The 13,515-nt window shown below is 44.0% G+C and overlaps 1 protein-coding gene across 1 annotated transcript in view; it reads right to left on the bottom strand.

Moving 5' to 3' along the window:
- MPC2 (mitochondrial pyruvate carrier 2) overlaps positions 1-6,087 on the bottom strand; it is a 112,369-nt gene extending 106,282 nt beyond the window's left edge. Inside the window, exon 1 of the mRNA XM_078658330.1 lies at positions 5,693-6,087. Coding sequence (XP_078514456.1) covers positions 5,693-5,795 — 103 coding nt within the window. The 5' untranslated portion in view covers positions 5,796-6,087. The remainder of the gene's footprint in view (positions 1-5,692) is intronic.
- Between the last annotated feature and the right edge of the window lie 7,428 nt (positions 6,088-13,515).

Below are 13,515 nucleotides of genomic sequence, written 5' to 3'. Positions count from 1 at the left end.
AATGGTTGTAACAGGTCCCAGAAGTAGGTCAAAAGCAAAAAAACGATGTGAAAGCACACTATAAATGGTTTATGCATGCGGGATAGTGGTCAAGTTAATTCCAAATGTTACATTGCTGGCTAACCCTGAATGATTGTCAGCCAACCCATACCACCGGTAAAGAAACTTGCAACAACATTTTCTTTCTTTTTTTGTATGCTCAGTATGGGTACTATTATAATATATTGGTTCTAGGGAGATGATGGCTACTGTACAGCAATGCTAAGAAATGTCAAAAACCAGAAGGACAAAAGTCTGTGAGGGAACTACTGCCAACGGATACAACCTAGGTCAGGAGAGTGTTGTGTAACTAGAATAACTGCTCAAACGACCTCAGGGGGCCACGTCACAGCACCTATGGCACTCAGACCCAACCCAGATACCGGTTTTGCAGTCTGTGCTCCTGTTTGGAGAAAGGGCATGACCTATAGTTTTGTCCTCATCCCCATGTGAATGGTCTTTGCTGCAAGCAGGTGTGAATCTTTAAACTTTAATCTTTAAACTTTACTACTGCTAAAAGAAAAATCCTAACTTTAAGACTTTCGGTATTCACAGAAGGCATTTAGGAGTCCTAAAGTTAGGAGCCCTAACTTCTGTGAATACGGAAATTAGTAAGTGCCTTCTGTGAATACCAAAATGGTAGTAAGTTTAGGATTTTGTCTTAAGTTAGTTCTGTGAATCGGGCCCCTAAAGACTAGATGCCAACTTTTGACTCCTCATATGTATCCCAACCCTTTATAATTTATGAAAACTAACCTTTAGGCCCAGAATAACTAAACAAAAAGGTGGCTATGCTAAATTCTTGGAACCAAATTTAAAACGTATCTTGAGTGCTAATAATGCACACACATAATGAGTAAGTTTTAAGTGTCACAAACAAGTCCTTTGAGTGGTGGTCACATGGTGACAGAACCCATCCTATAATACAATACACTTTAGGTAGGGTCTGAGGCAAAAAGTTTAAAGTCTCAACGGGATAATGAGCCCCACTCTAAATGTATAAACACAAAATATATCCCGGGGTCTACCAACAAGGAACACGGATACTGTGGCTGCCCAAGACTATCTCTCAAAATAAATCATAAAAATAAATCCTGCAGCCCTATTAAAGGAGACCCAGATGATGAAGCATGTCACCTGGAACGGTGAGTGATGGGAATCCATACAATTTTTGTATATACCTTTATGATTTATTTTGAGAGATAGTCTTGGGCAGCCACAGTATCCGTGTTCCTTGTTGGTAGACCCCGGGATATATTTTGTGTTTAGACAGAACCCAGCCACCTAGGGTGCGGTTACTGTACTGTATGACAGTCCAGGCAGCTTGAAAGGAAAGCACAAAAGCACACTGTCTTGTCTCCGTGAATTCTTTGATAAGTAATAGATGTAGTCAATGAACAAGTAAGTCAAATTCCTGTTTATTCATTATACACTTCTGTGCATGGCATGAACAATTTCACAATAGAAGCAGCCAACACTTTCGTCCACAGGAATTTTTCGAGACTACAGAAAAGTCCAACTACCAAACTCGTGGACCGTGACCAAAAGCACATCAGCTACACTTCATTGGTCCTTCAAACTGCAGGCCAGAGGACACTAATTGCGAAATAACTTAGCACTGGCAGAAAGTTAACTACAGCCAGTCCAGCCAATGTAGGCACGTAATATGGGGGTTGCCGCAAAGATAAGTCCACTTCATAAACCATATATTAAACAGGACCATGATAAGCTCGACATCCATAACAGTTCGGAAACACCAAGAGTATAAAGTTGGAAATATGACCCATTGTGTCACTCATGCAGTTAGAGAAAGGTTTTGACTTTCTTATAATTTATGACAGTATATCTTAGAGCTGTCAATCATATCTACTTCCCATAAGTACTAGCATACCTACACATTTAGGCATTCAGAAAAATAAGTGTAAGTTTCTGTTGGGACAGAAAAGTTCATTGCATGGTGATGAACGTGCTGCCTTGCACTGAGTGCCCCAGTTGCAACAAAATCTGGATCCCTGTGCTTATTTTTTTTTATGGTATCAAACAAATTGGAGGTTCCCCTGTGATTTATGGCAGGGAGGGGGATCTTGACAGCAGAAAAAGTTAAATGTCCCTGACTCTTAGAGTAGCAAATTGGGAATAGCTAACTAGATACTTGTAGACATGGTCTAGCTTTAGGGAGATAATTCTCTATATCTTCATACGAAGGGCTAAAATACAACACTAGGCAAAGTGAACTGCTGAACCACAACTTGATTAAATTAAACACACAGCTGAATATAACAGTCAAGCAATTTTGGTCATGTTAAAAATGATCATAGAATTTATTATTTCCCTCCCAATTGGGTTACAATCTAAAAAAATATAACATACATATAATTAAAAACACCACCTGACGTGGTCATACAATAAGAATGCCATAAAACAGTCAAAGTTACAAAAACAGTCGGCGCAGCGTTTCGGTGCTTTGTTTTCCTTTGGACACCTTCTTCAGGACTTTAAAACATTTGACTCCAGTATCTCTGTGTTTTTTTTAATTGATTTGTTTCAAATGATTGCTACACGTACTATGAGTTGCTCAGGTATTTCATGTGTCCTTGAGCTCTCATTATCGAGATACGGTCTTCTAATTGCCCGGAGGAGCCACCGTTGGTGGGGAAAGGAACTTCTTATAGTCTTTTAGCCTGTTTCCTGGAAGACGATAGCACGGAGGAGCAGGGAGGCCGAAATCCAAACACAAGATTGATAGATCCCGTTTTTCATCCAACAAGGAGAACGTGTGGACAAATGACAAGAAGTAATCTTGAAGAAGTAATCAAACTAATATGAATAGTGTCCATTAACGAATTGGCCAAAATCAGAAACAGGCTAAAAGACTATAAGAAGTTCCTTTCCCCACCAACGGTGGCTCCTCCGTATCTCGATAATGAGAGCTCAAGGACACATGAAATACCTGAGCAACTCATAGTACGTGTAGCAATCATTTGAAACGAATCAATTTAAAAAAACACAGAGATACTGGAGTCAAATGTTTTAAAGTCCTGAAGAAGGTGTCAAAAGGAAAACAAAGCACCGAAACGCTGCGTCGACTGTTTTTGTAACTTTGACTGTTTTATGGCATTCTTATTGTATGACCACGTCAGGTGGTGTTTTTAATTATATGTATGTTATATTTTTTTAGATTGTAACCCAATTGGGAGGGAAATAATAAATTCTATGATAATTTTTAACATGACCAAAATTGCTTGACTGTTATATTCAGCTGTGTGTTTAATTTAATCAAGTTGTGGTTCAGCAGTTCACTTTGCCTAGTGTTGTATTTTAGCCCTTCGTATGAAGATATAGAGAATTATCTCCCTAAAGCTAGACCATGTCTACAAGTATCTAGTTAGCTATTCCCAATTTGCTACTCTAAGAGTCAGGGACATTTAACTTGTTCTGCTTATTTTTTTTTAGACATGGGCGAACAAGGATCATGAGTGTGCACCATGACAGCCTGTCACACAGCTTGTGGTCTTTTTGGACCAGAAGGGGTGCTATAGAGCTACCCCCATGGTAGCGAAAGGCTACTGCCTTTTCCATGAGTTAAGTAGTATGAGTGGGGGGTAGCAGCATACATTGTAGTAATCAGTAGGAGCAAACAGGCCTTTTACCTGTGTCACTGGAGTGAGGCCTACAGACCACTCAAGTAAAGTTCCGCTGCTGTGTGCTCAACTCACCCTTGGCCTAAATCAATAGTATGTAGAGCACATGTGGATGCATGCGGAAACTGGCTGTAGGTGTGCCTGTGATTCAACCCAGGTCTGTGACTGGGGGTGAGTGTCTGAAAAGTTTCAGCGCTCTGTCGATCATCTCCTTGTGTCTGCTTTGTTCGCCCTTAGGTGGCAGGGTATTCACAGACGTGGGTACCTTGCTCACTTTGCCACTGGATTAAAGCTAGCCTGGCTGATGAAGGGTGTTACCCAGAAACCGGTTCCTGAATGCTCGTTTCCGGTTCAGCGAAGACCTGGCTTGGCAGTTCGGGGCTGGACTGTTTCCATGAGGCACAGGGTCAAGACAGATTTGCATATAGATGGGTCTGAACTGAGATGACGAAGTGAGCAAAAGAATGATAATGGTTTCAAACCAGAGCTGTGACTGGGGGTGAGTGTCTGAAAAGTTTCAGCGCTTCGTCCGTCATCTCCTTGTGTTTGCTTTGTGATTCGTACAATGCATGGAAGACTCTGGGTTCCATTTTGTTCGACCCAGGGCTTACTGGAGAAGCACTGGGGCGGGTAACACTACTGACTACCAGCTGCCATCCCTGCAAGGCCGGGAGTGCTTCTCACTGCTGGCAGATGCTGCAGATTTCGGCGAGCATGAACACTCCTAGGGATTCTAATAGAGCAACCCCAGCTGGAGGGTCCAGGGCAACTTGTTCTCCCTTGTAGCGCTGGAATACTGGTGACTATGAACGAGTCCAGTGGGACTCTTAAGATTCAAAACTCTAGTAGGGCCTAAACTGAATGTTGCTTATTGAGGATGGGGAGCAACCACTGACAATACAGAAACGGAAGTGGGATTCAGGGACCTGCCTATCTAACACTAGAGTTCTGACCTCAGGAGACCTGTGTGTATGCCATATTTTATTTTGTGTTTGTAAAGTTGCCTAGACAATCATTTATTGCTTATATGGAACGTGTTTTCAGTGGTTAGCCTGTGCTCACCCCCTGCATCTGCCTTCGCGTTTGGTACTTGACCCAGTAGTTCCTACTTGCGCACCTGAAAGGGGTTTTGACAGTTTCTCAACAGGAAAACATACTGTATCAGTGCACTGGCAACCTTTTTTTCACCACGGAGAGAATATTTTCTATGTGGAGAAACTTCTTCTAAGCATATCAGTTTTGGGGGTGTCCACTCACTGATAACATCCTGAAAAGTATTTACTTTTTCTCAGAACTGGAGAAAATCTACCGTTTTCAAGTATGAAAACCAACTCAACTGCCAAAGTTTTATGAATCCACACAAACTTGTAAGTTTCTGGGTTTTCACAAACTTCTGTACGTCCCAAACTCCAGAGTAAACACGACACCGCGAACAGTTATACTCACACGTAGTGACGCTATGCTGGTGTACTTTTACAAGATCAAATCTGTTCACGAGTGTGGATTCTGTGTGTGGAATAACGATATTGAATTTACGCTAGTATATACTGCAATGTGCTCAACTTTTACTAAAGGAGCGCAAATGAATGTGTTACATCAGTTATCGTCCCAAGCTTATTTATTAGCTGATCTATATATGTGGACAGGCGTGGAATAGGATAATCGCTAATATTTAGCTATGAATAAAGACTCCTTAACAATGTAAACAAAAAATAAATAGAAAGAATGGTCACAATCCTGGGATTAACATATTATGAGAATGAGAAAACAATTCAAGTCCTTCGTGATGGGTCAATGATACAGACATATGGAGTTGATAATGGCAAACATACTGTTCTTCTAGTTTTGGGAACAGGGAGTACCAATGAGTCAACCTCCGTCGTTTTGCAAAGCAAGACAATCTGGTTAGTACCCTTGGCTTAGCGCCACAGGGTACATTATGCAGTTGATTCATTCTCTGTGTCCTTTGTGTGGCAAACAGATATTCACACCGCGTGTGGCTCAGTACTCACCTGCCGGGTGGTTGTATATGGGCCTCATCTTGGCAGGCAACATCATTTCGACCCGGTCGAGGGCCCGGTGCAAGGACGCGCGCAGACCTGTAGCAACCGCCATCGTTGCCGACCTTCAAGAACCTTTGACAGCGGCTCAGCAGCCAGACCCCAAGCACTGCCGCTCAAGGGTAAAAAAAATTGTAACACAGATGGCGTCAGGAGGCCGTCACTTGGCAACACCCCGGTATCCTCACCAATAGAAACACAGAGGAGAGGGGGCGGCAAAATACTCCGCCTTCCCGTATCCGAGCCAGGTCAAACACTAAACCGAAAATGTAAATTTTGTCATTTATGTTCGGTAGGAGAGATTTGAGGAGGCGGCCATCTTAGGTGTGGGCGAAAACATCCAATATGGGGCATGCCAGCCACACCCCTCGCGTTCCCTAAACGTTCGTCATGCACTTTTACGAGACACACCCCTCCACCAGTTTGCTAAAAAAACACAAAAGGACGCGCCATCTTGAAATGGAAATGCATTTTGTTCAAACCTAGGGGCGCTACGTTCCCTGAATGATTGTAGGTAAAACATCATGATGCAGCCAAAATTTCATCAATTTTCCAGCATAGTTGCAGTTCAAACATGTACACGATTGCCCCTTTCTTTAATATCAGATTTGCAAGATCTGCGTTGGCTTTAATTATTGTAAAGAGTGCGTAACAAAACAGAATGTGACTTCTTCTTATGCGCTCTTGTTATAGTCAATGAAATTATGATCTTTCTCGGGAGCCACATTCAGTCAAGTTTGTTTGAGTTCAGAAAGCCCCAAGGGGGACTGTTAAGTGACTGTCCGACACATATCTACCAAGGTTTCAGACTGCTATGTGTGACATTTTCATAATTTTGGTGTAATTATGAGTGACATTTTAAGGAATATGAGTGACACTCTCGTGTGCGAAATCAATTAACAAAGACTTGGGAAATATATTAAATTACACCCAAGGAGCAGCGCTATATCTTGCTCGAATACATTGTCCTACATAAAATCTGGAAACTGCAGTGTTATAAGCGTGGTCGGTCTCCCCAGTATTGTGTGATCCTTGTCCAATCACCTGATCTTCATGTACTCCGCTACGTTACCAACAAAATAGGATTGCTTGAAAACATGTGCCTGTCCATATTAGATGCTGTGTAAACAAGCATTTGCAATGCAATAGGTCTCGCATTAGGAAAGTTTGAGCTATTGGTACATAGCTGCCAAGGTTTCAGATTGCTCATGTGTGACATTTTCATAAATTCAGTGGAATTATGAGTGACATTCCAAGATTATGAGTGACACTTTTTAGGAGCAAAATTAAGCACTGAAAGACGAGGGTAACATATAAATATCAGAAATTACATCCATTTGAGCAACGAGAAACTCTCAGAAGATCTTAAAACTGCTCCAAAGCACCAGAAATGGAGGCCACAGATGAGCAGAGCCTGAGCCAGCCTCACTGACGTCGAACTCCGCTTTGTGCAGACTGTAAACAGTGACTGCAATGCAAAGTTCAGCACAGGCACTGTAACACCTGACACATGGTACTGGACAGGGCTGGTTTTACTCAGACCTTGCAATTGTGAAATTAGATTCCAAGACAATTGTAGTCGTTGGAATCAAAGATTCCCCCATGCTGTTCTTTGTCTCATGCTCTATTCCCAACAGTCACACACAAACACACACGCACACCTGCCTCAATTCTTCTATTCTCCTCTATACATTCACTTTGCAATTAGAATAAAACAATTACTTTTGTTCACCACTTTATACTCCACCAGTATAAATGTTCACTGTCCATTACCAGGAGTCTCCTTAGAGAGGCTTCTGCTGTTTGAGGATCAGGAATCACCGTTCTTCATTACTCTGCAGTGAGCGCAGCAAGTGTGAGTGCGTGTGAGAGTTAAAGTGCAAGTACAGGTGCTAGTACAAGTAACAGTGAAGGTGTGAGGAAGGTGAGAGTGAGCTTACTGGTGTAAGTTCATTGAATGAGTGGGGTGCAAATGAAATGACATTTCAACTTCCATGACGGGTGCGAGGAAGGTTACTTGTGCATGTGGCAGTGAGGTTGCTGGTGTAAGTATACCAGTAGGTTTATGAGTGCAGGTGCGAGTGAGTTTACTGATGAGTCGTGCCAGAATAAATGGTAACAACGGTGCGAGTACAGGCATACATGCATGTGCCAGAGCAGAACTGACCTCTGATGTAATTGCTTTAGCAGTGCTACATGTTTAATGTTCGGACACCACATCCTACCAACTGAAGTTACGCCACTTGTATTCCTAAACTTTATCAGCAGCAACCTGGTTTTAAAGTCGGTTCAATTGCTTTGCATAACTTTCTGTGACGTACCTTTTGCTGTATAATCACTGAAGCATGGCCTTTTCATTTAATGCGTGGCATGGATATTGACTGGGCATGAACACTGATGCTTGGGAGTCTAGTGACTAACATTATTAGAAAGAGGGATGTACTCGTACTGTCTCTGGGACTGATTCCGCTGTACTTTATCTGACCACATACTGGCTGGGGAAGGCCCGGTCACGGTGAGCTGCAGAAATCCTCCCTGCAGCCACTAACTCCATCCGGTTATGGCAGACTCACTCATGTCGCCACAAAGTAGGTGGTACAGAGTGTGGCAGGCTGCTGTTTGGACGGGTGAATTAAAATCACCATCATACTCGTAAAGCAGATTTGAGTAATCTGTATACTCTGGCTTGCGTGCGCACACACACACTCCTGTCATGGCCGGAGACATCAGCGCTTTGACTGGGGGCAGGCACAGCGCCCCTCCCCCAGGCACTGAGGATGGCTGGGCCCTTAGGCAGTACAGCACTAGAAAGCTGACATTCTGTACGCCGGCCTAGTTGTTTGCTAATCATACACAGAAAAACACTAGTAATAAAAATACCTTTAATACCTTGATTTAATTAAATCTGACTATCCGTTCATACCCGTCAATTCATCCTCATTTTTGGCGAGTGTCACCCTCTTTTTCATGATATTCACCCTGCTAAAAAGCTAAATGCTTTTTTCAGAGTCTCAAGCTCATTCATTGCAAAACTGCATTACTAATGCTATTATGTATTGACACTTACTTTCAGCGAGCGCCTTTACTTCTGGTCCACCTGTCTGAGCAGCTCTGCTGTCCAGGACTACGCCAGCCAGCGAGAGCTGCATTTCAGGACAGAGCCGGCCGCTGGATTTTACCGCAGCGCCGCAAGCTTATCATAGCAGCCTGGCCGCTCCAACACTAGTGACGGTCTCTCCTGTTGGTAAACTCGTCAGTAGGCGCCACTGCTACACAGTGGGCTCTACATGCGCAGCGGTCCCGTGGATGGATCCGGTGGTCGTGGCGGGTTCATTGATTTTAATTTGCCACCATATGCGGCTTTAATTTTCCGTAGCCTAAGCCAGCCTGCCTCCCACGGACTTAACTGCAGCCCCAGTCAGCAGCAGGACGTAACGTCGCGCAGACCGACGCCTATGACGTTGGTCAAAATGTAATGCCGCGCCCGGGGGAATGATAACGTCTCCATTGATACATTGTAGCAACTTCTAGCTAAGCCATCCCCCAAGAAGCCCAGTGCTGCACTGAGCGCGAACTACACGGAGGCGCGCTACCAGCCACTCCAGCTTAGTGCAGTCAGTAAGCAGCCCTACCGGCTTGACAGCCCAGGCGCTATCAGCCTATTTTGCGTGACAATGCATTTCAGTGCGGTGATGCGGACCACCACACTGAAATGCGTGATCGTCACACCTGAAGCGTGATACTTGGCAGGCATGTTGGTATTGTAAATTACACATTTGTTATTTATGTGTTGGTTTTGAAAATAGCGAAATTAATAGCTTTGTCATTTACAATGCCAATAGTTTTAACTTTCGCAAATGTGACACCTATAGCATTTGTAAGGCAATATGTGTTGTATTAACGTGACTTAGATGTATTGATATTACAAATAACAATGGCTTTAATTTATTTTTAATAATTAATACTTAAATAAAAGTTATTGTAATTTATAATGGCAATAGCTTAAACTTTGGTAAATAACTTTTGTGAAGATTATGTTCAGTGTATTTTATTGTGACTAAAATCCAAGATCAGAAGTGAAATATTAACATCTTTTTGGGACATTTGTAATAAAGCTTGAAACATTGAGAGAACATATTTGAACCAGTTGTTGTTGAATGGTTGCACAGATTGATGCTGTGGTGGCGCTGAGTGATGTTGTGGTTGCGACGAGTGATGCTGTGGCTTTCAGTGATGCTGTGGTAGCGCATAGTAGTGATGTGGTGCCCCTCAGTGATGCTGAGTGATGCTGTGGGGATGCGATAGAGTGAGTGCGATAGACAGATAGATAGAGGGAGGGCGATAGATAGATAGAGTGTTGGCGATAGAGTGAGTGCGATGGATAGACAGATAGAGTGAGTTAATAATTTTCTGCTGTGGGCAGCGTGCTCCTCAGAAGCATTCCCCAGGTAAATGTAAATGTTTTTGTACTTGTATAGCGCACAGCTACCCGCAGTGGGTTTCCCGGCGCTTGTACGAATACCGCAAGGGAACCCTTCCTGGCTTTCCCTGTGAAGTGTCCACTCCTGGGCACCCCCATGGTGCAGACCAGGCATCCCTCGCGTTGTGGGGGCCATTGTGGAGACTAAGCAAGCTATTGCCTAGAGTTGCAGCGCGGGACCCATGATCAGAATAGGCACTGAGGCGAGAATATCCGGTCAGGGGAATTAATGAGCCCGAGACCCGCCGAGGCGGGAATCGAACCCTGGTCCCTGGCCAGAGCTCTGCATCGAGGTCTGCCTGCTCTAACCATTGAGCCACTGTGTGAGCCGCATTCCAGGCAATTTACAGTGACGGTATGACGAGAGAGGCAGAGAATGTGATGAGAATTGCCGACCCGCAGGCCTCCATTTTTGCTGATGCGCATGAATCTCAGTAATTAGTCTGCACACAAAGTGATAAATGTATCCCCCTTAGCCGTAGCTGTTGAACCACTGGCTCTATGTGTTGCATGCATGCGTTAATGTGGCAGTCTATTTTGGCCAGCAGGCGCACTCACAACACAATGAAAATGAACTACTATTACCCAATGTAACGGTACTCAATTCATCCACCTTAGAAGCTGGAAGTGTGAGTTGGTCCTGCCAGGATGTGAATTGATGACCTTCATTACATAACTGCAGATGTATGCAACAAGCATTTAAAACACAGAAAAATCTTGCTGTGAATGTGTGTGTGTGTGAATGTGTGTGTGTGTGTGTGCGTATGTGTGTGTGCGTGCGTGCATGTGTGTGAAAGAATTAGCACTAAATAGCACGTGTGTGAGTTGGTCCTGCCAGGATGTGAACTGATGACCTTTATTACATAACTGAAGAAGTCAGCAGCGAGCGTTTAAAACACAGAAAAATCTTGCTGTGAATGTATGTGTGCGTGTGTGCATGTTTGTGAAATAATTAGCACTAAATAGCACGAATGTGAGTTGGTCCTGCCAGGATGTGAACTGAAGACCTTTATTACATAACTGAAGATGTCAGCAGCGAGCGTTTAAAACAGAAAAATCTTGCTGTGAATGTGTGTGCGTGTGTGCGTGTGTGTGTGTGCGTGCATGCATGTGTGTGAAAGAATTAGCACTAAATAGCACGTGTGTGAGTTGGTCCTGCCAGGATGTGAACTGATGACCTTTATTACATAACTGAAGATGTCAGCAGCGAGCGTTTAAAACACAGAAAAATCTTGCTGTGAGTGTGTGTGTGCGTGCGTGCATGTGTGTGAAAGAATTAGCACTAAATAGTACGTGTGCGAGTTGGTCCTGCCAGGATGTGAACTGAAGAAATTTTTTACATAACTGAAGATGTCAGCAGCGTGCGTTTAAAACACAGAAAAATCTTGCTGTGAATGTGTGTGTTTGCGTGCGTGCATGTGTGTGAAAGAATTAGCACTAAATAGCACGTGTGTGAGTTGGTCCTGCCAGTATGTGAACTGATGACCTTTATTACATAACTGAAGATGTCAGCAGCGAGCGTTTAATACTCAGAAAAATCTTGCTGTGAGTGTGTGGGCATGTGTGTTAAAGGAATTAGCACTAAATAGCACGTGTGTGAGTTGGCCCTGCCAGGATGTGAACTGATGACCTTTATTACATAAATGAAGATGTCAGCAGCGCACGTTTAAAACACAGAAAAATCTTGCTGTGAATGTGTGTGTGTGTTTTGCTGGTCGTGGTGTGCGAGGCTTCCTTTCAAGTCGGGTGGGGGAGCAGGGGAGCCAATAAGTGGGAGGGAATAGCTCTCGGCATTGCTGGGGGGGCGGGGGAGCAGCAGCCTGTGGTGTGAGAGACAAATGTTGGGGTGAGGAGGAGGGAGGGGGAGAGAGTGCGCTGCAGAGGAAGAGGCTGAAGGTGGGAGGGCGGGGGAGATAGCGAAAGGGTGAGAGAAGAGGCATTGCGCAGAGGGGGGCGGGGGAGAGCATTCCTTTGAAGTGTGAAGCTCTCGGCATTGCTGTGGCGGGTCTGATGCGTTAATGGAGGCGGCTCGGGGAGCAAAAGGCAAGCGCGTGCACGGGCACATGCACTCGGCGTAATGAGGAGTTGAAGCACAGAATGGTGCCATATTGAAACTGGACAAGACTGAGTGCACAGAAGAGAAGCCCAGCAAGTATTCACAGCATGAAGCAGAGGTGGGAAAACATGAATTAGAAGTGAGGGAACTGTGTGTTATAGATGAGAGAAATGTCTCTGTGCTGCCCTAGGGGCGTCCCCGTGCAGCGCCACACCTGTACAGAATCTGGCTTTTGAGCCCTGTATCGAGGGATGTACGACAACTTATAAATCAATTCTTATTGTACATTGAGTCATGGGCCATCCGCAATTTAGGTATGAATGCACTGCTCTGGTTCCTTCAACAAAATCAATGAGCAATCTTAGTGTCTTCGCTATAAATAAAATACACCATATGTATTTTCGGTAGCCTTCTGTCTGCACTTCAACTGTTGTACTAAGGGGTGTCAAAAGACACAAAAATAAACAGTGGAGCAACCAATGTAAAATACTTTGAGATCACACATTTTACACTGACAACTCAGCGGTGTGCCCCTGTATGTGTTGTGGGGCATGTATTCATCGACTTTGTGAAAAGATTTGGATATCATTGCATCTCCCACGGTTTAATAAAGCTGTCTTTGTTAGAGGCTGGACTGCACGGTCTTCTACATTTTATGTGCACACTGTTAAACACTCATCCGTTTGGGCTGGGCTATAATTGCGCCTTCTCTCCATTACCACTGGCCATTTAGGGAAGCGCTGGCGAAGCGTCGCGCTTGAAGAGCCTGGTGGGGGGGGGGGGGCGGGATGTGAGCGACTGGGAGGGAACGGGCCAAGCGCGCGCTGGAGAAGCGTCACGGTTGAAAAATTAATATGCATTGTAGGAAATCCGGCTGGTTCAAGAGACTTTGGTTCAGATGTAATAGGTTTGAGTAATAAATTACTCGACCTAAAAACAAAAACTGCCACTCTCGCTTAGTGATTATTATTTTTGAAACGCTCGTCTTTCTAGAGCCGCTTCTGTGGTACTGTACGCATGAAAATATTTCAAATGGGCTACAGGTGAAACATGTTTTCTAAGATTGACTATTTCACCAGATGTCAAGATGTGTTTTCAGTGAGCTTATGACTGACCTGTGTTTTGCCTCAGTACACAAGAGTGTAAAAACAGCCCAGGACAGAAGAACTTCAGCTAATTATACGATCGGCACTGCAGGCAGCTGATCGTGGGCTGGCACTAAAAAGCAAATTCGATTAA

Source organism: Lissotriton helveticus, chromosome 8 (genome assembly GCF_964261635.1).
Source record: "Lissotriton helveticus chromosome 8, aLisHel1.1, whole genome shotgun sequence".
Lineage (NCBI taxonomy): Eukaryota > Metazoa > Chordata > Amphibia > Caudata > Salamandridae > Lissotriton > Lissotriton helveticus.
The sequence above is the reverse complement of the archived record's forward strand: the minus strand, read 5'-3'. Positions and strand labels throughout refer to the sequence as shown.